This window comes from Periophthalmus magnuspinnatus, chromosome 16 (assembly GCF_009829125.3).
Source record: "Periophthalmus magnuspinnatus isolate fPerMag1 chromosome 16, fPerMag1.2.pri, whole genome shotgun sequence".
NCBI lineage: Eukaryota > Metazoa > Chordata > Actinopteri > Gobiiformes > Gobiidae > Periophthalmus > Periophthalmus magnuspinnatus.
Window position 1 is genome coordinate 11,629,876 of NC_047141.1, and position 26,840 is coordinate 11,656,715.

Sequence of the window (26,840 nt, forward strand, 5' to 3'; positions counted from 1 at the left end):
GACTGTTTACTTAACAAAAAATGCTTGGCAAATACTACAAGAAAGTCCATCAGTCTGACACCAATCAAGAGTTACATAAAAAAAAAAACTTCTGATGTCTTGTCTCTTCCTTGAAATTCTATTTTCCTGTAGATTCTCAGATCACATTTATACACAAGTGTTTGTCTACAGACCATAACATTTCTATGTCTGCATTGTATCGTGAGTCACATTCACTTTATTCTGATCATTTTGTTGTCGCCAAATATTATTTCTGTACATCATCCCCCTCAGTTCAAGTCTTGCATGGTCATTGTATCATCCATTTTCAGTGTTATAAGCCGCCGTTACTGTCTCTTTACTTCTTCCTCTTAAGTTTGTTGTTAAACTACAAAGTATTCCCTCTTTGGCCCTCTCCTTCTTGTTTCTCAGCAGTGGAGGATTTTGATGAAGGCCTTACGAAACTCAATGTTGAAAGTGGTGTAGATGACAGGGTTGACAGCGCTGTTGAGATATCCCAGCCAAGTGACAGCGCTGTACAGTGAGGGAGTGATGCAGCAGCTGGAGCAGTGAGCCTTAAGTACATGGGTCAGAAAGAACGGCAGCCAGCAGATGATGAAAACACCTGGGGAACAGAACGGAATGTTTATACAGTATAAAGACTACAAAGTCAAGGAAACAAAAAGCCATTACAGTACATTTTTTATTTTTTTAAACAATCTGGTGTGATGTGAAAACATTACTGAAATGGGAAATACACGAGTAGCATGTCGATGTAATTCATTTGTTCAGGAGCGGTCCATGGTATGAAAAGATTTCAAAGGTAGATCTGTTTCTGAAATCAACACATTTCAATTAACCATTGGGAAGCCATTGATAATTTGTCATAATCAGAATTTACTTTATGATTTTAAAAACACTTTCCAGATGACTATATTTGAAACCTTTGATCTAAGTGCCAATGTTCTTTTGAGACGTCAATTTTAGTCTGAGCAACCCCCATTACATTTGCTTCTAGTCACATCTGGATACATTTGGCTTTCAAGCCTAGATAAGATGTTCGTTTTTAGCCCATGGAGACAGGCCTTCCCTGGATAATCACTGTGTTGACAGTGATGCTTACACACTTATTTATGGTCAATTAGGTCACCTTTTCACCTAATTCCATTTTAGTCGGAACAGAAGGTGAAGTAGTAACCAAGGTGTAGCTTCTTTTTTAATATAGATTTTCTTTTCTCACATCTTTCTGTTAATGGTAAAGGTTAATGGACTGATACCGGTACTATACTAGTAAATAGACTCCCCTCACCAAGCACAATAGCGAGCATCTGTGTGGCTTTGCGCTCTTTCTGTTGTGAAAGCCTTCCTCTCACTCGGTCTTTATTGAGACCCCACTTGTCTCTGCCCGTGCTCCTTTCCCTACAGCCCTCACGGCCCCTCATGCCGTCTTCTAAGGTGGCAGAACGGGGCATGAGAGCTGAGCGGGACACTGTGGCGGGCAGGACAGGAGACGGGCCAACTGAGATGGACAGAGAGATCCTGGCACGACCAGCGTGGCCAGAGGTTTGTGGAGCAACTGGAGGACTCAGAGTCTGTTCCGTCTGTGGCAAGAACTGACCAGGCTCCAACTCCAGAGGGTGGACCAGAGCCTCTTTCACCAGAGTCTGGAAACAAGACATAACTTTAAAATGTGTGCATATGAAATTGTGTCAGTGCCAAAATAGTATTGCATTGTTGTGAACTTGCCACATAATACGTAATATAATCAAAGATTCAGTCCAATTTGACAACTCACAACTTTCTTTCTTGGCGCAGCGGCAGTAGATGGTCTAAGTATCAATGTGCAGAGCTTAACATCTTCTGGCTGTGTACATTTATTCTGAAATAGAACAGATTTAGTAGATGTAGTAAGTACGCAAAACAATGTTATTGTTCACATTTACTTACATTCACTTACTAAACATATAAATATGATATAGAACATAAAACAAAAATAACACTCACATTGATACCTAGGGTGGCATTATGTGATGATATTTTTGCTGGTTTTATGTGTATGATTTCTTCAGAATATAAATTTTTATTTGCACTGCCAAATTATATCAAGAGCCCAGTGACGTATAAAATGAAAGATTATGAAATTTATCCACTGCAAATGTTTTGATATTTTTGGCAACCTACTGAGACGTACGATCTCTCAACAAATGATTTTATTATTTGAGTAGAGTGCACTCTGGTATCGGATAGTGGTACCAATCCAGGAAATTTTGCTGGATCGAATATTCGTTCGCGATATCGGTTCAGCTAATATCCTGATTGTGCCAATTTATAGGCTGGTGTAGGCCTAGAATGTCTCAGGATGTTAGATATACTTTGATAAATATTAATTACATAACATACATAATTTTGTAATAAGTTAACTGTGTTTTTGGTAGAGATGCACCAGCTGGTATTGGATATCAGCACCAATACTGGGAAATTTGATGGATTGGATATCAGCTTCCAAATATCAGGTCAGCCAATATATATATATTGAAACCAGTATCGGAACTGAAAAAGCTGGATAGGTGCACCTCTATTTTTTGGGGAAAAAATGCAATTCTCAGTCCTTGAACTGGTACTGGTTAATATTGGGCCTCTGCAGATACTTACAGCCAAAGTATTGATATCGATATCAGAGCTGGATAGGTATATCCTGAAATGTGTTATAAGGGGTTTGCCAGCTGTGTCTGTGCCAACTGAATATTTATGACAAATGTTATCTTAAAGTCACTGTGCCCCATTAGTAGGTAAATATTTAGAGCTTAATTCTTCTTTTTTAAGTAAAGCTGATGATATTTACCTTCCGATGCCTGTGTGGTTCTGCCCCCTCAGGGCCACCTGCTGCATGGAGGCCGTGCCTGCGCGGGGGAGCAGTGCGTCGACCACGTTTACGTAGGACCACACAGATCTGAGCGTACACCAATAGCGTGACAATAAAGGGAACGTAAAAGGAGGCGACAGACGAGTAAACCACAAAGGCAGGGTCTGCAAAGCTGCATGTGGTGCCATCTCGACTGGCTAATGACAAAAAGAAAAAGGACTACTTGGAAAATGCAAATACAACATACAAATGTAGACAGCATTATGCTTTAGATAGTTCAAAGAGAATAATGATAATAAGTAAAAATGACCCCTTAAAAGTCTTGAAATGTCTTTTGAAAAACATTTACACAACAACGCACTTACACATGTTCTTTTTTTACCTTGAAGCCTGGTTCACAGAATTTGTTTGATGATCTTGTATTACACCTGTCCTTGTGCTTACATTATTTAAAAAGATGAGTCAGTTTGTGTGACGTGTTGACAACACTCGGATGGCGTAGGTGAATCCATTTGTTTTCAGGTCAGTCTTCCCTTCACTGCATGGAAATTCAATAATTGTTTCTTGCATCCCCCTTTAACTAAGTTAATATTTATTTCTATACGACTCAGGGGTTGGTGAATTGTTTATAAGGTCTTATTTACCATTTTAAACAGCAATTCAGTGATGGGTTCACAAGCCTCTCAAAATATGGGCCATTATTCATTCACTGTACACTATTCAGTTATCCCAGTATATTGGCTTATTTCTTTTACAGACCCATTTTTACACATAATTTCTTTGCAGTTGATGATAGATGTACTTTATAATTCACAATAACATAACATAGTTCAGTTTATGTAGTTCACTTTATTCAAGTAAACATTAAAACTTCCAAACCCTCCACACAGTGGATTTACCTGTTGGAAGTGGAAAAGAACTGAAACAGAAGCCTAGTGACATGTGTTGTTTGTTTGTGTTATCATAGATTGATTGTTAAACTTCAAAACAGATGGTTGGTTTAAAAACACAGTTGCGAAAGCCAAATAAATCAAAGTGAGTAGTGTCTGTAATATTTTTTGAGCTTGCAAGTTATGCATCATCAGATTTGGAGTTCAGTACAGCCATTTTAAAAGACACTAGAGAGAAGGGATGATATAGAATATTTTACCTGTGTTGTTGAGTCCAAATAGCAAGGGGCAGGAGATGGCAAAAGACAGAAACCACACAACAGCAATCATCACAGCCACCCTCCTCCTGGAGCTGTAGCGCGTGTTGTAGAGCAGCGGCATGGCTACTGCTGTGTATCTGTGACAATACAGACAGACACATGAGTACACTCTTTCAATAAGAGGCCTACACTCTATTTGTAAATGCATACTCATTCATGAACTGTCACTATTTGATCCCTTTGACATGTCTGTGCATTTTAAACAAAGCACAAAAGGGCTTATGTAGTGGTACTTGTTACATAACAAATGTACTGTGTACTTCAAGAAATGACGTTAACGAGTATATTATGCAGAGTTGTATCAAAGAACCTACTCCAGTCTGGGTATAAGATAATCTGAATATTAAACATGCATAAATTATGCATAATGTCAGTATGGAAGAGTAGGTTAATTTCAGTTATCAAAAGACAAAGTAACAATGATGTGGATTGTGGTCTGTAAAGATTACAGCACTACATGTTTTACTTCTGGTAACTAGTACACATTCATGATTTGCACAAGGGAAACTTTAATCAGTTATTTTTATTTAGTTTGGTTTAGTTATTGTTTTTTTTTTTACCTAGGAATGGTCCAGTCACAATCTTTCACACAAGTAGTATATTTTATAAAACAACTTAAATAAAGTTTTGATGTTTTATTTGGACATCAGTGATTAGCTTGGGTCTTTATAATTGAGAGGTCCACAGCCAAGCCGAGTTCAGACACAGGAGGAATACATTTACCTACTTTTTGTATTACATGGCAAGTATTACACAACTGTATTGTTTATGTTCAGAAAATAATATTGAAAACAGGTTTTATTTGTTTTTAATGAGACAAAATAAAATAATAAATCGTGATTGATCAATATGAAGATTTTTTTTTTTTGTCACACCTCTTAGGCCTAATTTCATGGATGATGATGAATGAATGAATTTAAACTTCCTGAACCAATGTAGCTTTGACGTGTCACTTTAGTCGAGGAATCAGTGGCAGGTGCAGGCAGCCTGCCCTCTGGAAGTCTGCTTGCTTCCTGCTGTCCTCATAAAGAGGAAGAAAACCAAATCAGCTAGTCTCCTTGATCTAAGGAGATCTGCCCCAATGACACCTTAGACTGTTAGAGCTCAAACACAAACAGTAAACAGAACCTCCTACATCATGCGCTCTGTGTCATAAAATCATTTTTATTGATTTGGAGACAATGAAGTCTGTCTCATTATGAGGAATCCAGCTGTTGTGTGTTACAGAAGAAAATCAAATCAATTGTCAAGACATATTTATTTTTATAAATGGACTAATATTAATCAATTTATTGGATATTAACTCTAAAGGCTGCTTTATGGTGCAGCGTCTAATCCACGTGGATTTCCGGCTCGATGCACGTGAAAGCCGGTCAGACTCTCATTTTTTGCAGCCATATGCGTGCTGTGTACGTGCACCTCGGTCGTTTTTTATGCGTTGAATTTCCATTGTAAATAAGGGCTGTTATTGGATGGGCCACATCCAAAATTGGATTGGAGTATAGGATTTGACTTGTTATTTTGTTTTTTGATTAATGATTGGTTTTGCATTACTAATTTTGGTTTTGTTGATATAATTTTATATTTCAGTACCAATTTGTCCATCCATCCATTTTCTTCCGCTTATCCGGGGCCGGGTCGCGGGGGCAGCAGTCTAAGCAGGGACTCCCAGACTTCCCTCACCCCGGACACGTCCTCCAGCTCCTCCGGTGGGACCCCAAGGCGTTCCCAGGCCAGCCGAGAGACATAGTCCCTCCAGCGTGTCCTGGGTCTTCCCCGGGGCCTCCTCCCGGTGGGACATGCCCAGAACACCTCCCTAGGGAGGCGTCCAGGAGGCATCCTGAGCAGATGCCCGAGCCACCTCAGCTGGTTCCTCTCAACGTGTAGGAGCAGCGGCTCTACTCCGAGCTCCTCCCGTGTGACCGAGCTCCTCACCCTATCCCTAAGGGTGCGCCCGGCCACTCTGCGGAGGAAACCCATTTCATCCGCGATCTTGTCCTTTCGGTCATTACCCAAAGCTCATGACCATAGGTGAGGGTAGGAACGTAGATTGACTGGTAAATCGAGAGCTTCGCCTTCCGGCTCAGCTTTACCACAACGGACCGATACAGCGACCGCATCACTGCAGACGCTGCACCGATCCGCCTGTCAATCTCCCGCTCCATTCTTCTCTCACTCGTGAACAAGACCCCGAGATACTTGAACTCCTCCACTTGGGGCAGAGACTCACCACCCACCCGGAGAGAGCAAACCACCTTTTTCCGGTCGAGAACCATGGCCTCGGATTTGGAGGAGCTGATTCTCATCCCAGCCGCTTCACACTCGGTTGCAAACCACCCCAGTGCCTGCTGCAGGTCCTGGCTCGAAGAAGCCATCAGGACAACATCATCTGCAAACAGCAGAGATGAAATCCTGTGGTTCCCAAACCAGGCCCCCTCCGGCCCCTGGCTGCGCCTAGAAATTCTGTCCATAAATATAATGAACAGAACCGGTGACAAAGGGCAGCCCTGGCGGAGTCCAACATGCACCGGGAACAGGTCTGACTTACTTACTTACTGGCCTCGTTGTTTCTCTATTCCCAATTTGTTGTGTTGGAAATTTATTTTTGTGTAGCTAGCCTCAAAAGTCAATTAATATAAAAGAAAGAAAAGCCTTTTAGCATGATTGTCTAAATAAACTTTGTACATTACCACTACATGCCGCCTTCATCCTTTGCTTTGGGAAAAAGTGTGGGTCTGGGACTAAACACCTAAACTGCTCACAATCATATTTTAAATAAATCCGCTAAACTTGGCAGTAACTGTGGATTAAAGAGAGTGAGGGGAGTGATTGGCAGGGTATGAGAAATAGTATGATTGGTCTAACACCCCAACTCCGCCCCTGCAGCCAGGTGTTAGTCATCAGAAACACCTGGCTTTAATCAGGGAAAGTCATGCATAATGTCACCAGCTACTTGAAATTCTGTGACTACTGAAGGCAGCACAAATTCTGATATTTTTTGACCAGAAAGCTGCAAATGTTTTAGTTTGCACTAAAATTACAAAACCGAACAGTAGATAGTAGATAAAAAAACCATGTACACAGTTTAATAGCAAAAAAGTCCCACTTCCCGGTGTTACATGAACTCCCGTTACCTCATTCAAAACACAAGCCTCTATCTTTGAAGAAGGAAATTAAAATTCAAATAAGCCCAACTGTTTGTGAAAACATAAGTCTTCCCGGAGACTGCCTTTAATGCACCTGTCAATGCTGATAGCGCACAGGTTGAGGATGCTGGCCGTGCACATCATGACGTCCAGAGTGAGCAGGATGTCGCAGTGAATGAGGCTGAAGCGCCACTCTCCCACCACCTAGACACAAACAGACATGACATGAATGCTTATGCACCCCACTTGGCCCAAGTCTGACGGTATTTGTAAATTAAATGAGAGATAATGGCAACAAGCCAGGTGGGTGCAGTCATATCTTCAAACGAAAGGTCTACTTAAAAGGACCACCTGTAACTTTTCTGTCGAAAGGTCTACCACCTGCTCGTCTCCATGAAAATGAAAAAGCTTTGACTATTGTTCTACAGGCTGCTTGCATTAAACTTATATCCATGAAGACAATGTCCATAAGTGGACAAAAGTGGAGTCTCTGGTCTATTTCATGTAGAGCTGTGCAATCACTTGCAATCATTTTTAATAAAGGTCAAGACTCAAGTCATTTCTAATTATCACTGATCAGCTTGAGGCTTTTTAATTGAGAAGTCCCCAGTCAGCCCTTTGTCAGTAAAGCATGTGGTTAGGCAATTATTAAAGCCTATATTGTTTATTGTGGAAATTACAAGTTTTCAGTTACATCAGAGGAGGAAAAGAGTGACAAAAGTCTTTTATCCTGGCAATTTAAATTGTGAGGTTTTCCTGTAGAGCATGATGTATTCTCCTAATCAGCCAGCAAGGACACAAAGAAGAAAATCATTTGAATGTGCTGTCATTAATAATCAGAGGAGTAGTAGCACCAGTACAATTCAGCCCTAAACCTTGAATGAACTTACTGAATGACTTCTCCTTTGCTGTTGAGCAATGTGGTTGTGAAGCTCTAGCTCAAGTACAAGCTGTTTACTGGGTCTTAAAATGCACATGACAAGTTTTCATGGTTTTTTCTAATTATTACTTGGTTTGGTGGGATAGTACCTGTGGTAAATAGTTATAATACTTTTACATCAGTCAAATGTCAGTTTGTGGAAAAAAGTTGAGAAAAAAGGTTAAAAAAAAAAATGCAGGAAGATGCACTGAGTTCTAAAAAGAAAACCTCTACCTATTCCAGTCTATTCAAAATGCAGTGACAATAGACACACAAGGATGGCATTTTTTCTGATGGATTAAACATTGATGTAACAAAATAAAGGTGACCTCTATTAAAAAAACAAAAAACAAAAACAAAACAGGCAAGATTTTTGTGAAACCTTAAATATAATGTTTTAGTGAAATGAGTAGTATAAGGTATAAATCCCTGTTAAATAAAGGTAAATAAAAATATCCCTCCAGATATATTGGTATGTTACAAGTAGATGTAACAACTAAAACTCACTGATACTTCCCCCATTCCGTATAACTATACTATATATTTTTACAAGCTCCATTGCCTATGAATAGGCAGGAATATATCAAAAAAGATGACACACTGGAATTTACAAGTATGATAAAACAAGTGAACAAATGATGTTTTGTTTAATCAATAAGTCTATTCTGTACTCTGAGCATGACAGAAGCTGACCAATAAGAGGAGTGGGTGGGGAAAAATGATTTAGTTTGAGCACAGAGCAGCAATAAAGAGAAAAGCAATGACTCAAAATACGACATCATGATTACATTTTTATCATCATCCAGCCCTAAAAATGTGAGCATAATGGGAGCATAATGGGAGCATGATTATTTACACCAGTGTCTTTCACATACAGACCTCTAGGTAGACTCCCCATGGCATGACCAGGATGGCCAGCAGCAGGTCAGAAACAGCCAAGGAGACGATAAGGTAGTTGGTGGTGGTCTGTAGAGCCCGCTCCCTGGAAACAGCCACACACACCAGCACATTCCCAAAGACAACGCAGAAAATGAGCAGAATCAGTAGCACAGCGTAGAAGTTGTACGGAGGAGAGGACAGTGATGGAGGGACGGTGCAGTTAGGCGAAGTGATCAAGGATGCGGTGTTGGACAAAAAGGGGTCATTAGAAACGAAGACAGACAAATTGTTTTCGGCCAAGGAGAGAGTGAAGGAGGGAGCGGGCGGTGACTCATCGGACTCGTTCAGAAAAGTCATGATGTCACTTCACTGGTCATGGTCGACCTGGAAATGGACCGAACAAAACAGAGGACAGTAAATGATGATGCTCAGGCCCTTCATACCCTGCAGTTCAGAGTTCAGCAAAGCTCTGACAAAGACAAAGCTCTTTTCTCCTATAAAAGTTTTAAAAGCCAATGGTTCCTCGACCAACAGGATCCTTTATCCTGTTATCCCTTTTACAAAGATACAAAATAGAGCTTGATCTTTTCACAGCATTGAAGCATACTGTCCAACCAAAAACAGACACACAATATTTAAACTAGCTCATGACAAAAATAACATTTTAAAAATACATGTCAAATCACCCTCCCTAATCAAACTTGTAAAAGCAGAGGGCCAAGAACTCCACCTGCTGGCTGCTATTTCTATCAGATAGAGCACTTGTTTAGCTACTATGTGAGGACTGGAATGATTGGAAAATGATTGAAGAACACATACTTACAATTATTGCTATGGATCAGACCTGGACGACTGATTACACAGACAAGTATAAGTTCTTTAACCTTTGAGAAATAATAGGACATATATAGGACAATGCCTGCCTAAACACTTACAATTCATCCTTGTTAGCAGTGTAGAATCAAAGGAACCATTCTAAAAAGACATGACTTACTTCAAAACATAGTTTTTATAAATGATTAAAAGAAAACCTATACGAAACAGCATTCATCCATGCTCAAGGGCAAACTTTATCTACAATGTTTCTATTGTGCCAGCTCACCCAGTGAGCCTTGTCTAATGATACAAACGACAGCAAACATCAAACACATAGTCAGAAAAAAATGAATAGACATATAAAATAAGATAGTGTTCGACAGTACTTCATTTTATTTTAGTCACTCTCTGTAAGATATATATATATGTAACACTTTTGACCCAAATGTAAGCTCCAGATGGATGATCAATGAATAGGAATGAATATTCTAGATTGCATCCCAAAAATCAATAGCCCACCCCACCTGTTGACCTCAGCATATTGACCAAGGCCCCTGAACTAAACACTACTTACTGTGGCATATCTATAGATTTCACATAAGGCCAGGATATTGACTGACATCCAGGGACTTGATGGGCTCGATATATAACACCATTTTTTTTTTTTTTTTCTTTTATTTGTCTCCTTAAGAGCAATATAAAAAGCTTGAGTCATTCTGTGAAATGTTCTTCTTAAGGACACTACTGTGGAGGCAGGGAGTTCATGTTTGCCTTCAGTACAAAATTTCACTAGCCTTAAAGGAGCGCTGTGGACTGCATAAAGTAATTCTACCATAAGAAATGAAAACTATAATAACTAAGACAAAAGACAGAGCTCCCCATGAGAAACTGATCTACACTGGACAAACTGCTCTCCATCATGGACACTATGGCTCACCACTCACACACTCCACGGCACATTAGGAGGGGAGAGGAGCTCATTCTCCTACAGGCTACTACAGCTCTAATAAAGGACGACATTCATACCATATTCTGGACTGTTCTACTACTAATATTCATGAAACAGATAACTTTTTATCATGCCAAATCTACCATTTTTATCTTTACACTGCATTTCCTTGGACTAGTGGCTCATTTATGAAATCGTATTTAAGTGACAGATTCAAGTGTTGACAGTTTCTTTTGAGGGTATTCACTACCTTTTTCAGGGGATAAAATGTAAATGGAAAACATAAATAACCTGAAAGAGATCTGTTGTAAATTATTGGAATTGAGCCTTCAAATGTTTGTTCAGTATTAAAAATTACCTTTTTAGATATGGTTACTTTTCAGGACTTTTGTCTCATTTCAGGGGCTTAACAAGTAATTGCACAAAAAATCAAAAAGTCACCATTATCTAAAATGTTCATTTTTATCCCTACAAAAAATACTTTGTCAACAAGTTTTAAACCTATGGACATTATAGGTATTGGGTGTCTCTGCACTGGTGCTGCTGTTTCAGAGCTTTACTGTAAATCTCTGCCAGCTTTACAAAGTGTTTTTACTTGCATCCAATTACTTTTGACCCTTTTGAAAAAGCACCATGACCTTCATAATGGGGAGCTGTGATCACTGTTCCCTTGCTCTAATTTGGATTTGAGCGGATTAAAGCTGACATTTCCATTAGAGATTACAATACAACAGTATCACCTAAATAGCAGCTAACTGTATTCTCATATTGCTCAGCCCAACTCCATGTTTGCACAAAAGTGATCTAAAATAACATTCGTGTAAAAAACAAGGATCCAAAACACACAGTTTAAAAGTTATTGCTTAAAAAAAAATGCCCAAAAGAAACATGTAATTTAGAAGATATTTTGGATAGTCTCCACAGGAACATTGTCAAACACGCCACACCTTTTTGCCTCAAAATATCAGATATTGCAGTTTGTTGAAGACTGGGTGTTATAGTATATTCCCAATGTTTTAACACACAGTTGTTGTTTTTTGCCACAAATCCCTTCCAAATCCTTCCCAATTAAAATTTTAATTGCTAAATGAGATAGATTTCTTCTTCTTATTATTATTATTTCTTGCAATTTGCAGCCCCAAAGATGTCACAGTATTTAACTAAAACAGGGATAAACAGCTTCTACTGAATATTTCAACATAACACAACCACTGGAGCGCCTCCATTGATTTCCCTTCACTGCACTCCACTGGTCTGAAGAGTCTGTACATGTTCACACTTGGTTGACAATGCACAACCTCTATATGCATCATGTCTACCACATAAACACAAGACCGTTAAAAGGTTTCTTCAGGTCAGACCTTCATATACCGGTGTGTGAATATGAATACAACCTTGTCCACTTAAAGTTAACTACTGTGCTGAACAGAGACATGACTTCTGTGGGGTATTCCAGGCTCCAGTGGAATTTCACACTTTAGGCAGGGCAAGGCAAATTTACTTGTATAGCCCAATTCGTACATAAAGTAATTCAAAGTGCTTTACAGAATAAGAAAGAACAAGAATCACAGAAATGTTTATTTTATTTTTCTGTGAAAGGAGCTGGGTTTCTAAGATTTATCTTCTTGCAGTTCCTTTTGTTAATGCCAATAATGTCAAGGCACATTATGGTTGTATTTATGTCAATTGTATGATTATTTAGTTTTTGACTATTTAAATTATTCCCAATAAAATGAAATGGCACGAGTAATAAAAAAATACTAAAGAATGGACTCGATACAGATTTTGATACCCAAATAATCATTTTAAACACTCTTTTTTTAGACAATATTGTAATTTTCAAGACAAAACAATAGTATTTGTTTATTATACCATGAGGATTTATATTAGTTCTGATAAAACTCAGGATGAGTTCAAGAAACGTCAAATTTTATCCAGTTATGTTTTTCAGTATCAATAGTTTTAGTATTGATTAGTATCTGATTTTCAATAGTTTTGACAATCCTAATTCATACACATTCATAATTAAAGTATGTGAAGTCACTACGTATTGATGGAACTGGGATGGAACTGCCAACCTTTTACATGATGGGAAACTGTCTAACAAATATGTATTTTACACTTAGCTTTGATATTAAGTGATTAATAACTTATAACTTGCTTTACAAAATTCAAAACCCAGGAAAGCTAAAAATGCTGCTTGTGCAAAAATAAAGGACAATTTGAACCAATGCCCCCTCCCCGAACCGCCACCTTAACGTGGTGGAGGGGTTTGAGTACCCGAATGATCCTGGGAGCTATGTTGTCGGGGGCTTCATGCCCCTGGTAGGGTCACCCATGGCAAACAGGTCCTGGGAGACGGGTCTGACTAAGAGCGGTTCAGAAGCCCATCATGAATAGAGAAACAACGAGGCCAGTTACGTCGCCCGGACTGGCGTTACCGGGGCCCCACCCTGGAGCCAGGCCTGGGGTGGGTGCTCGGCAGCGAGCGCCTGGTGGCCGGGCCTTTCCCCACGGGGCCCGGTCGGGCCCAGCCCGAAGAAACGACGTGGGGCCGTCCTCCCGTGGACCCACCACCTGCGGGAGGAGCCATGAGGGGCGGGTGCGGAGAGATCCGGGCAGCAGTCGAAGGCGGGGACCTCGACGACCGGATCTCCGGACATGGAGACTAGCTCTGGGGACATGGAATGTCACCTCGCTGGGGGGGAAGGAGCCTGAGCTTGTGCGGGAGGTTGAGCGTTACCGGCTAGATATAGTCGGCCTCACCTCCACGCACAGCTTGGGCTCTGGAACCCAACTTCTCGAGAGGGGTTGGACTCTCCATTTCTCTGGCGTTGCCCGCGGGGAGCGGCGGCGAGCTGGTGTGGGCTTGCTCATTGCCCCACAGCTCAGCCGCTGCGTGTTGGGGTTCACTCCGGTGAACGAGAGGGTCGCGTCCCTGCGCCTTCGGGTCGGGGACAGGTCTCTCACTGTTGTGTCGGCCTACGGGCCAAACAGCAGTGCAGAGTACCCGGCCTTCTTGGAGTCCCTGGGAGGGGTACTAGACAGTGCACCAACCGGGGACTCCGTTGTTCTCCTGGGGGACTTCAACGCCCATGTGGGTAACGACAGTGACACTTGGAGGGGCGTGATTGGGAGGAACGGCCTCCCCGATCTGAACCCGAGCGGTGTTTTGTTATTGGACTTCTGTGCTAGTCACAGCTTGTCCATAACAAACACCATGTTCGAGCACAAGGGTGTCCATCGGTGCACGTGGCACCAGGACACTCTAGGTCGGAGGTCGATGATCGACTTTGTTGTCGTGTCATCTGACCTCCGACCGCGTGTCTTGGACACTCGGGTGAAGAGAGGGGCTGAGCTGTCAACTGATCACCACCTGGTGGTGAGTTGGATCCGCTGGCGGAGGAGGAAGCCGGACAGACCTGGCAGGCCCAAGCGCATTGTGAGGGTCTGCTGGGAACGTCTGGCGGAGCCCTCTGTCAGAGGGGTCTTCAACTCCCACCTCCGGGAGAGCTTCTCCCTGATCCCGGGGGAGGTTGGAGACATGGACTCCGAGTGGGCCATGTTCTCCACCTCTATTGTCGATGTGGCTGCTCGTAGCTGTGGTCGTAAGGTCTGTGGTGCTTGTCGCGGCGGCAATCCCCGAACCCGGTGGTGGACACCGGAAGTAAGGGATGCTGTCAAGCTGAAGAAGGAGTCCTATCGAGCCTTGTTGGCTCGTGGGACTCCTGAGGCAGCTGATGAGTACCGACGGGCCAAGCGTGCCGCGGCTCGGGCAGTCACAGAGGCAAAAACTCGGGGTTGGGAGGAGTTCGGGGAGGCCATGGAGGAGGACTATCGGACGGCCTCAAAGAGATTCTGGCAAACCGTCCGACGCCTCAGGAGGGGAAAGCAGTGCTTCACCAACACTGTTTACAGTGCGGGTGGAGAGCTGCTGACCTCGACTGGGGATGTTGTCGGGCGGTGGAAGGAATACTTTGAGGATCTCCTCAATCCCACTGTCACGTCTTTCGAGGAGGAAGCAGAAACTGGGGACCCAGAGGCGGACTCGTCCATCACCCTGGCTGAAGTCACTGAGGTGGTTGGCAAGCTCCTCGGTGGCAAGGCTCCGGGGGTGGACGAGATCCGTCCTGAGTACCTCAAGTCTCTGGATGTTGTGGGACTGTCTTGGCTGACACGTCTCTGCAACATCGCGTGGCAGTCGGGGACAGTACCTGTGGAATGGCAGACCGGGGTGGTGGTCCCTCTGTATAAGAAAGGGGACCGGAGGGTGTGTTCCAATTACAGGGGAATCACACTCCTCAGCCTTCCCGGTAAGGTCTATTCCAGGGTACTGGAGAGGAGAATCCGACCGATAGTCGAACCTCGGATTCAGGAGGAGCAGTGTGGTTTTCGTCCTGGTCGTGGAACACTGGACCAGCTCTATACTCTCCATCGGGTCCTCGAGGGCTCATGGGAGTATGCCCAACCAGTCCACATGTGTTTTGTGGATCTGGAGAAGGCATTCGACCGTGTCCCTCGTGGTGTCCTTTGGGGGGTGCTCTGGGAGTATGGGGTCCGGGGCTCTTTGCTAAGGGCTGTCCGGTCCCTGTATGACCGGAGCAGGAGCTGTGTTCGCATTGCCGGCAGTAAGTCAGACCTGTTCCCAGTGCATGTTGGACTCCGCCAGGGCTGCCCTTTGTCACCGGTTCTGTTCATTATATTTATGGACAGAATTTCTAGGCGCAGCCAGGGGCCGGAGGGGGCCTGGTTTGGGAACCACAGGATTTCATCTCTGCTGTTTGCAGATGATGTTGTCCTGATGGCTTCTTCAAGCCAGGACCTGCAGCAGGCACTGGGGCGGTTTGCAGCCGAGTGTGAAGCGGCTGGGATGAGAATCAGCTCCTCCAAATCCGAGGCCATGGTTCTCGACCGGAAAAAGGTGGTTTGCTCTCTCCGGGTGGGTGGTGAGTCTCTGCCCCAAGTGGAGGAGTTCAAGTATCTCGGGGTCTTGTTCACGAGTGAGGGAAGGATGGAGCGTGAGATTGACAGGCGGATCGGTGCAGCGTCTGCAGTGATGCGGTCGCTGTATCGGTCCGTTGTGGTAAAGAAGGAGCTGAGCCGGAAGGCGAAGCTCTCGATTTACCGGTCAATCTACGTTCCTACCCTCACCTATGGTCATGAGCTTTGGGTAATGACCGAAAGGACAAGATCGCGGATACAAGCGGCTGAAATGGGCTTCCTCCGCAGAGTGGCCGGGCGCACCCTTAGGGATAGGGTGAGGAGCTTGGTCACACGGGAGGAGCTCGGAGTAGAGCCGCTGCTCCTACACGTTGAGAGGAACCAGCTGAGGTGGCTCGGGCATCTGCTCAGGATGCCTCCTGGACGCCTCCCTAGGGAGGTGTTCTGGGCATGTCCCACCGGGAGGAGGCCCCGGGGAAGACCCAGGACACGCTGGAGGGACTATGTCTCTCGGCTGGCCTGGGAACGCCTTGGGGTCCCACCGGAGGAGCTGGAGGACGTGTCCGGGGTGAGGGAAGTCTGGGAGTCCCTGCTTAGACTGCTGCCCCCGCGACCCGGCCCCGGATAAGCGGAAGAAAATGGATGGATGGATGGATTGAACCAATGCAATTCTCCAATTCCATGCAACAGTTAATTGTTTTTCAATGACTAAAAAAACTTGTAAATAGTTAGATACAGTTAAGTGGACTTGTTGCACTGCAGATGTTCAAAAAACAAATCCATGAGGCATGTAAAAAAGTGGCAGATGAGTTATAAAGATGTTCTCTACGGCTTTAACACAGTGTACCGGTGTGAAAATGAAACACACCTCAGATGCTCCGCAGCTACAAATAAACTTAGTGCTCCTTTCAATGCATCTCCCAAGCACTGCCGCCAATTCGGGCTTCATTTAGTTCGTAGGCATTAACATTCGTTATAAGCATATGGTTTAAGTCAGGTAAATTTATCTTGGCGGTGACAGCTTCACAAACAATTTCCGAGTTTCAGGTAGATTCTAGGTAGACAAGTGAGGGATAATAAAGCACTGGAAAATTAAATGAAACATGGTTGCAATACAAAGCACCTTATTTTCACATGAACTCCATTCTGAACATTTACACTTGGATGGGTTTGGCACACACAGCCTTTACAGAAATACAAGACAAAGGTCAAGGGAAGTGTCAAACGGTCCATTGGCTATCTTCACTTCATATGCCCTCACTACTGCTTTAAGCACTGCCTCATTTGCATCGTTTACTTTTCGGCTTATTTAAAAATGCATGGACTGATATTATGCATAATGAGCAACAAAGGTCAGTCTGCTAGAAACTGAAACTGTTACTCTGATATGTAGCATTTACCATTATATAAAAAGGACGTAACTGGAAGATTTGAGCCAAGATGTAATTATGTGGCACAATCAAGCATGGTATGTATAGACCTTTCCCTGTTTATTTTATTTCTCTAATGTAGAAAGTTACATCAAAGATATACCCAGATGTCAGTTCTTCAGTAATCAGTGAAGCAAACTGAATGCCAGGTTGGCTTGGCCAATTGACAAAAATAAATGTTAATTTTTGGGAGTTTCCCCAATTATAGCATTTGGTGTTGAAAATATCAGGAAGACAGAGGTAAAGAAATGTGGATCGGTTTTCATTGTTAAAAAGTGGTAAAAATTCTATCCATCTTCTTCCACCAGGGCCGAGTCTGTGGGCACAGTCTAACGTCTAAGGTTACTTGCAGACTGCACCGTACACAGCACAGCGTCATGCAATAACACTTGACTAATTACCTAAACACTGGGAAAAATAGACTCCTTGCATATTCTTTGCACAGACCCACACCCGCAGTGCTCCCAGGTCAGTGTAACAGGAGTCATTGATTTTAATCAGCATTCTTCCTCACACACTTCCCAAAGCTCCTTGGGGATGATGCCAAGGTGTTTCCAGCAAAGAGACGTAGTATCTCCCACATGTCCTAATTCTTCTTTGGGGTGTCCTCCTGATGGAAAATGCCTTGAACACTTCCCCAAAGAAACATCCAGGGACGGTTCCTCTAAATTATGTCAAAAACAACAATGTGGCAATGTGGCTCTTAGGACACTTCATTCTAAGGGAGTAACTGTTGAATGTCATATTTTAACACTGCCTTTACTATTGGTAGGTACAAACAACATAAATCGATTCTCAAGCTTCTTGTCTGTCAGCTCTCATCTCCTCTACTCTTCTGTTTCTCTTCCTCTGGGGACTTTTTGCAAAGACACTCAACAGCTCCATTACACCCTTGACCTTCACTGACCCCCGACACCAAAAGAGGGATTCTTGAAAAGTTGCCCTAGCTTCAGAAAGGCTGAGAACTGTCCTGCGATAAGTCTTTTATTTCTTTCAGAAGATTGGGCTGTGGCCGTTGGGAATGATGTGGATGTTCGGCAGCACTATAATCATCTCTCACTGCTGTGCTTTTGAACAAAATAAAAAATAAAATCAGTGTTTATCTCACACTTTTCAAACTTGTCTCAGGCATCAACCACTCCCAGAAGTCATGTGGATCATCACTCCAACATATTTTAATGAACGTGCAAACATTTGGGCAACAGATAACCACAGACCTCATATATAATGCAGCATTACTGAAAATTTACAAGGCTAATCATTGTTTTTTACAATATACAGTAGAGTAGAGCCTCTTTTGAAGGGCTATAAATTAATCAGTTGACTGGTACGTTGCCATTTCTTTTTAGGGATGTGGTGTGGCAGCACCCCCCCCCATGTGGTTATACGTAGTACATCGATTCCAAATGACTCACTAAAGTCATAAAATGTCACATAGTTACTTTTGCACAAATATAAGCCACCTGCTGTTTCCCTTGCACCTCATCTTTCTAAAAATTGCAATAAGTTGTTTATTGGCCATCTAAAAAAAAATGAACATTCTATCTCAATATCAAAGCATTTCTTTGTAGAGTGGCATATTATCAACATTACTTTTTGTTTTTACTTTGTAAATATTTTATCTTGTTTATGTTTTTACTGTGCAAACAATGTTATTTTTAGTGAGAAAGATTTTTCTTTCATCATCAGACCTGGCCCAGAATGATATCTCTCCATATTTTTTATACAGAGTGATGACGGTCTGGTCACCTCTCCCTCCGTGTCCCTCAAGCCAGATTCAGACACTATCAGATTTTATTACTTCAGTGAAGCATGTGAAACGAAGGAGCTCATTGGTCAGCCATACTTTTGAACAAAATCTAATTTCTCTCAACTCAGATTAATAGTGTTCTATAGTTTAGTTCTTCACTCATTGATTCTACAGAAATCTGCACTCTTTTCAGCCCCTTGTGATTTTTTTTCCTTTTCTCATCTTAAATAAACATATTTTATTTGATACTCAGGGTGATGCAACCGGTGACCAGACTCACAAGTGTATATTCTGGATCCCAGGCAAAAGACCTAAGTGAGCACATGGGAATTGCATATACATTACTTGAACAGTCACCTCTTGGATGTACTACTTTGTTAGCAATTCTGTTTGTCTGTGGAATTACATACCTCCAGCCTGGAATCAATAAAAACATTCTGTCTTCCACAATGCATTTTCAAGAGCATCCATTTGTAGCAATCAGTTATATTCACAGCTGAAAAAAACAAGCAAACAAAATGCAAAGCCCTTAATATAACATTGATGCCAAACAATTGATTGTGGTGCTCAGATGAGCAATAGGAATAGGAATACACAAGGACTTTGATTCCTTAATGGAATTACATCTTACATTCTTAAATATTGATTGACAAAAATGAGGAACTCGCGGCAGAGGATATGGTATAGTTATGAGGCAGGACCTGGGGAGGGGGGGTACTAATTCAGTTTACATCATTTATGCAAAAGAAATTTTTGTATTCTCGCCATCTTTTATTTAAACTGAAAGACTGCAGCGTCCAGAGGGCTTGTGTGCAGCTGCTGATGTGTACTGAATTGTAATACAAACTGAGAAGGAGCATTGCACTGGGAAAGTGTGGGTGAGGAGAACTGGATCATTTGATTGGCAATAAAAAATAAACAAAATATATGGTAGAGCTTGTGTTTTTTAGTGTTTTTAAAATTAATATTATTGAAATCTTGATAAACATCTTTTTGAAGATCTCTTCATTATGAAAGAGGTCAGATACAAGTGCGCTTTGAGTGCCTTGAAGGTGGAAAAGCGCTATAGAAAAATGTGACCATTTACCATTTACCATACAAGTGTTCATGTGCACTTTAGTAGAAACCACATAAACAATAGATGATTGTATTATGGTTGAGACATTTTAAATATGTACTAATTAATACTGATATTAAAACTGTTACTACCCCCTGGTCTCCCCATAATGTCACAGTAACAACAAAAGGGAATTTTTTTAAAGAATCTTTATAAATCTGTATCTAATTTGTATAAAAGGTACAAAACATAGGCTATGGAAAGAACAGGAAAATATATTTTATGTTTAGGGCACAAGGCCATGAATGCTTTGCTTAAACCTATAGGTGTTTTCATTTTTACGAACTCCAGGTTGAGAATCACTGATTTTGTCAACAACTCCTCATTAGGTCACTCTTCACATAAACTGACACCTAGGGGTATTAAAATGGAAAACAAAATTGAATGTTCTGGGTTTTACTTGAGTCTTAAAATAGATAATGTCATCACATTTAATTTGGAAGAAGAAAGTAGTTTTAACCTAATCCAGCAGCAAACAGACAAACCCATGAGGTGAAGACTGATTAAACCATATGTCACATTACATATTCCCAAATAAATAATAAACTAAATGCCAGGAGTGGGTCAAAAACCTAAGATTCAACTTTCTGACATGTTAAATTTTTCGGAGTAAGTCGTTTTTTTATTATGAAGAGCTTTTCTACAATTGCAAAGTTTGTCTTGTTGAGGACAAAACTGTGGCGTTACACTGTAGATAATCTCTAATGAGGCTCGGTCAAGAGCATTCATCTGAGAACTTCCATTATGGGAAAAAAAAACAACAACTCGAAGTTACACAATCTTATGAAGGATACAAATAGCTCTGAAAACACTTACCTCAGAGCACAGGGCTGTTCATTGACCGCGCAGCGTGTCCTTAAGAGCTACAAAATACAAACTGATTGACCGAGAGCGTCCCATCTTTTTTCTGTCTGCGGTTTCACCTCCCACCTTAGAGCCGCACGCGCACGGTACCAGCTGGGGAAGAAATGCGCCCGTCTCCTGTCTCCTCTTCTCCTGTCTCCTCTCCTCCTGTGTCCTCTTGTCTTGTCTCCTCTCCTCCTGTGTCCTCTTCTCTTGTCTCCTCTCCTCCTGTGTCCTCTTCTCTTGTCTCCTCTCCTCCAACCTCGAGCGGGGTCAGGGCGGCACGAGCGCTCACAAGAGCCCGCCAAAAACCAGATAAAAGAGTTGAGGCGGTGAGTGAAAGGAGGCACGAGGACAGTGAGGGAGCGTTTATCACTTTAGACTCTACTGGCGCGCTATTGGCTGCCGTCATTATTAGTGGGCGGGGTGATGAATAAAGACGCTTTTATGATGAATATGTAAAATCAGCTTTAATGAGGTTTGTACAGTGTCATAACATTACACATTAGTTCAAGAAATTCTGTAGAGCTCAGAAAATGTTGGTTTACATCTACCCAAACACTGCCCAGTATTCTATGCTCACTGGCAATTATATATATATAAAATAAAAATCTGATGCTTTCTATAGTGAAATTAAACTGAACTGCAGTGTAAGTCTTGCAGTTTGAACAGGTCAGTGAACGTTTATTATTAGTTTAGATCACATGTGTCAAACTCAAGGCCCACGGGCCAAATGTGGCCCTCCACATCATTTTATGTGGCCCTCGACAGGGTAAATTAAAAGGTATGATGGTCTTAAAATGTCATTTTATCATGAGATGCACAGTTACACAGCCATATTTTTACATCTAGGAAAATGCATATACAATATTTGTAACTTGAATAAGTAATAAATACAGAACTAGTCAATTAACAAGTTTAAAAAGTAGTTAGATTTATTTTACATCTGGCCCTTTGAGAGCAGCCATTTTGCTGATGTGGCCCTCGGTAAAAATGTGTTTGACACCCATGGTTTAGATAAATGTGCTCTACAATGGACAAAATGCTAAATAATGGTCCACATATGATATAATATAGTAAAAAAAAAAAAAAATCAAAGAAAGAAGTCATTGCTAAATTTAAGGTGTATGAGTTGCTGTAATGCAGGGCAATCAGGGCAGACAGCAGCATCACTGTGAATCTGACAAACACCAAGAAATTGTAAACAGATGCTGCAAGATTTCCGTTCCCGTCTTTTATTTTTAACCTGTATGTATGTAAGTTTAGTAATAGGCCTAACAAATTTAAAGCTACCATTTATTTTATTTTTTTAGATGACAAATGTGAAACCTGCTCTCTGTTCCCCCCTCCCGGACTTTGTTCAGTCTTACCTGTGCTCATCTTTGGCCAGACAGGAGAAGTAATATACATAGCCAATTACAGATAGTAGCTTTAAGACATTTTCACAATTTATCATGTTGCTTTAGGCCTACATTTTACAGTGTAATAGAGATTTCTTCAACAACAATAGGCTAAACTGACTCCAGAGCAGACAATACAGATTGGAAAAGTTCTGATATTTGAACACAACTTGAATATTTACTTTTTAATATTTGTTTCAGAGACTAGATTCAATGTGGTCGACTTAGGTGACATTTTTATTACAAGTTAAGCAAGAACACTAAAATTTCGGGCTGTAGCTTGAGGCACTCTAAAGCTTTCTAACCTGGGTTTTTCCTTTTTCAGCACTAACCGGGAATGTCTAGATCAACATTAATTTGTGCAAAATGTCACAGATTCCCCGTCTGTAGTGTAGTTCGGAGTGACATCGGGGATGGGCTCCCAATTGTCAGCTGTTTGCCTTTATAAATGTACAATGCTCAAACACGTGCACACAATTAACACATAATTCTTAAGTGTCAGAGTGGTAAATTGGAGTGCGGTATTTTTAGTGCCTTTCTCTGTACATCTCAGTGAAGACAACATCTTTTTGCAAGGGTATAATTTACAATACAGAGCCTATAAATCGATGACAGCAGATTGACAAGTGAAGTGTTGAAGACATGAATAGCTGTTGATGAATAGAAGCCACTGTCCAAAGAGCAGAGAAATGCCAGAATATAGAATATGCTGAACGAATGGTAAGAATAGATAGATATAAATGCATTCATATGTGCCTATATTATTCAATTTTTCATCCATGGTACAGTGTTATTTCTTCATCAAAAACATACCTGGAGCTGTGTTTTGTTTCATTCACACATGTTTAACACACAAATCCTGCACATTTAGGCTGTGTTTTTCTCTCAAACTGAAAACACTCTGCCCTACCTTGTGATGTAATCAGTTGATAATGAAGTAATAGGAAGTGCTCTACTGTTTTTGACCTCCATCACTTCACTAGAATCATTTGAGTCATTTGAAGCCCTGGAACTTTGAAACTACAGGTATTGTTTTAGTCTTTTTGAAACTACATCACTTTCTGGTGCAGAAGAAGATCTTGGAAACATTCCGTGACAATCTCAACCAGACAAAAAACAAGCAAACAACTTAAAAAAACACAATAACTTAAGACCATTAAGAGCCTGAATGGTTATGCAAAATATAACTCGGGCACAGTTCACACTTAAGGTAACTCAATAAACCTAGCTAACAAACAGGAACTGAAAACAACAGGGTGTTAGTTTCAGTGTAGTTAGCTCCTGTCTTTCACCAGCAATCTGATCATAACTGAAGAAGCAGCTTGGATGAGCAGCGAAACATTTTCACTCAAAAAACGTTTTGTCCAGTTGACAGAATTGAATTTTTAAGGTTATTCTGGGATATTGCAGAGAAAGTCTGTTCAATCGAGCTGTTAACTTTGAAACTACCTCAGCTCTTGACCTTCATGAGACAGAGAGAGTTTTGCTGTGATGCAATTTGAGTTACATAAAATTGTTTTAATAGATTAATGGAAACAAAGCTGTTAAAGCGTTGATTGTTTCTGAATGAGTCCTTAGACAAGAAAAACAAAAAAACAAAACAAATCAAGGTGTGATTTTCCAGGACTAAAGAGAACTGCTGCCTCTTATCCACATGAATGAACCGCGGATGTCAACCCACCTTCGGGTAACATTAATTCCGTATATATTCAACGACTGTACTAAATATTGCATGTTTAGGGAATTTCTGAATTGTAATGAAAAATGTAAATTATTAAGCAACTGAACAGGTTTGTAATTTAAACATGTATTTACTAAAAGGTATGTTACATGTGATGAATTTTTTACCCAGAACTCTTCTAAATCTGTTATAGTCTTCTGTTTTGGCTAATTGGAATTTAAAGGAGCAGTTTACGATTCCCTTTTTAGGCAAATCTCAGGTGCACGAAACAGCAGTTCGTGATCGCACTAGGTAATCACTGCTATTCACCAGGCCAAGGGATTCAATAGCAATCGTTCACTTGCCATTCACGTCACCACAAACCAAAAACAGTCAGAGAGTGGAGAAAGGCTTTTTTGTGCTGATAAAATAAGTGACTTTGGGTTTTTGAAAATTGTGCTCATATCTGTCTTATTGGGCTGTAAGCATTTAATCATTGGTAAGCTGATCTGTTGATTTCATAGTTGAATTTCTTTTTATTGCACAAATGTTTACAAGGACTTCTTTAGTTACTACATTTTTGTGTCCATCTTTTGAAAATACCAGGTTTTGTGCATTATTTCACGTTTAGTCACTCAACTTACCTTCAAGTTATAAACTTGTATATACACTTGTTTACTTAATTGCTTGTTTACATTTACCAAGTTACAAATTAGGTTTTTTTGTTGTAAACTTTTGACTCATTAATTTCAAGATATTTCATACAGAAAGATTAGAAAAATAACAACTTTTTCTCCAGTAAACAGTAACTAAATTGAAACAGCCTAGGAAGTCAAATCAACACAAAGACAACAATAAAAGTCGTGATTCTAAGCGATTTATATTTATGGCATTATCTGCAGCAAACTCAAGGTCGGAGCCAAAACCCACCAGAGATAAAAGAAGTCAAAAGAAAATTGGTGGAGCAGACTAGATCAGGTTGACAGGACAGAGTCGAACCTGCCGCTGATCAGAGCTGACCCGTAAAAATGGGACATTTTTAAAGCAGTCTGTGCCACTTCCCTGCACGGTGAAATATAGCATAGTGTTAGGATGAGGCTGATGTCATATCTTCTACTTCCTAATCGAAATCCTGTTGCCCTTGTCTGGTCCCCTTCGTGATAAATGTATCAACAACCGGTACAAGGTTTTGAGGAGTCCCAACATAACCCAATTGGAATGCTTGTCAAGTCCACTTTCGTCTCACCATATAGGCTGTATTCACATTTTAGAATTCAAATGTTTTGTTTGTTGGTCTATGGTTAATATCTCTGACAGTTAATCAGCAAATCTCACCGGTCCTCCAGCCCCGTTTAAACTAAAGGGATTATAGACTATTGAAGAACCGTGCTGGTACGTCTATATGCAATTTAGTCCCCTTTCATCATCGGCTGTACCTTAATGAGAATGTTTTGTTCCAATGCATCCCTAGCCTACCGTTTATGGCAACGCTTTGTAACAAGATGTCCTAGAGGAAATATCAGACAGATAAACTATAGTCACAAAAACAGAATTCCCAGTCTGACTTTAAAAGTAGTCTCAATTTACTGTATATAAAATGATAAATAATCTTTCTTAAATGCATATTAGATGTAGGGTTGCAAGATTAATCAAATAAATTTTTTTTGGTCTCAATAAGCAAATTGCAAAAGAGTGCAATTATTTTGGCAATAAATGTATAATATCTCAAGAGGGTATGAGGGCAAAATAAACATCTAATTATGTTGTTTTGTTGCCTGGCCAGCCAAAAGTAATTTCTTATTTTATTCCAAGCTGGTTGAAAATGACAACCTGCGTCTCACACTAGAAAATTACCAAAGTATAACCGCAAAAATGCTGGAAAACCCATGGAAGCAGCCCACAAGACATCACGCTGTTCCCTCATCACAAACATGTCGGAAGAGGTTTTAGTTGTTCATGAATGTTTCAGTAATTTAGCGATCTCTCCTGGGCCCCATTCGAACCCTTCTTACAGTTTGCAGTATGATCCTGTCCAAAACTCAGCCCACAGACAAACGTCATCCACGCTCCCGCAAAACAATATCTCCAAGTATACAAAAGCATGATACAAAACTGTACACAACAACATGTGTGGTAATTTCATTAGTGGGATGAGCGCTGAATGTGTTGTGATTGTGCTCTGAAGGGGAGTGACTTAGCATGGAGAGCAGGGGGAAGAGAGACTGACAAAAATGAATGTGAAACTTCTAAAACATAATAAATTTTTTAGTGAATATAGCATTTTCAATAAACAACTTTTCTGTTAGCTAGTAATTTTTTTGAACTTATTCTAAGACGACAGAATTAACTGTGGCTCCCATTTTTACAGTTTGGACTTGAGCAAAGAGTGAATATGCAGAATCACAAACCCCCTCCTTCGTGCTGCTACTGGTCTGGCAGAAACCCTCCAGAGGAATTGAACACTCCTTGAACCGTAACCAGACTTTCTCTGTGTGAAATACAATGAGAAAGTTGTTTTGGCTGGCAGGCAGGCAGTTTTGATCTAAAAAGCATGCAATTCCTCATTGATGATCTCATGTGATTAGTTAAGCCGCTCACATTTCAATCTTAATTGATGTTAAAGCTGCTGGACATAAATTTCAAATCTAATCAGAGTTATTGTAATGGCATTTCCCCCCAAACTGTTCAACCTTAATTGGGTGCTTGAACAAAAATATCAGCACATTTTTTATAAAAAAGACACGCACAAACTTGCATACAGTTGGATCTATGCCAGATTGGTTGTACGGACATATAGAAGGTTGTCAGCGGCTGCGGGCTCTCACTTCGACTTGTGGCCCTCCTGTCTGTCATGCACATTAAATCTTCATAATCCCCTTGAGTGAAGAGCGTGAGACTCAGTGGCTTCAGGATACAAAACAGGAGGAGAAACAAATTA

At 41.1% G+C, this 26,840-nt stretch overlaps 1 protein-coding gene across 2 annotated transcripts; it reads right to left on the reverse strand.

The window, feature by feature from the left end:
* Positions 1–204: 204 nt before the first annotated feature.
* On the reverse strand, positions 205–26,799 carry drd2l (dopamine receptor D2 like). 2 transcript variants are annotated; one of them, XM_055228193.1, is made up of 8 exons: positions 26,728–26,799; positions 8,997–9,380; positions 7,293–7,402; positions 3,993–4,129; positions 2,822–3,039; positions 1,775–1,858; positions 1,289–1,643; positions 205–604 (listed from the first exon to the last, which is right to left on the reverse strand). In XM_055228193.1, the coding sequence occupies exons 2-8, from the start codon at positions 9,351–9,353 to the stop codon at positions 408–410; spliced, it is 1,458 nt and encodes a 485-aa protein (XP_055084168.1). In that variant the 5' UTR covers positions 9,354–9,380; positions 26,728–26,799; the 3' UTR covers positions 205–407. The 2 variants fall into 2 exon arrangements, with proteins under 2 accessions (XP_055084168.1, XP_033836998.1); XM_033981107.2 differs by lacking the exon at positions 26,728–26,799 and adding an exon at positions 20,816–20,891.
* Positions 26,800–26,840: the final 41 nt, after the last annotated feature.

Coding starts and splice junctions, on each gene's coding strand:
- drd2l (XM_055228193.1), bottom strand. CDS start 9,353: ATGACTTTTCTGAACGAGTCCGATGAGTCACCGCCCGCTCCCTCCTTC. Junction 7,403..8,996: donor CATGGGGAGTCTACCTAGAG/GTCTGTATGTGA, acceptor GTTTGTGTCTAG/GTGGTGGGAGAGTGGCGCTT. Junction 605..1,288: donor GATGCTCGCTATTGTGCTTG/GTGAGGGGAGTC, acceptor TCTGTTCCCCAG/GTGTTTTCATCATCTGCTGG.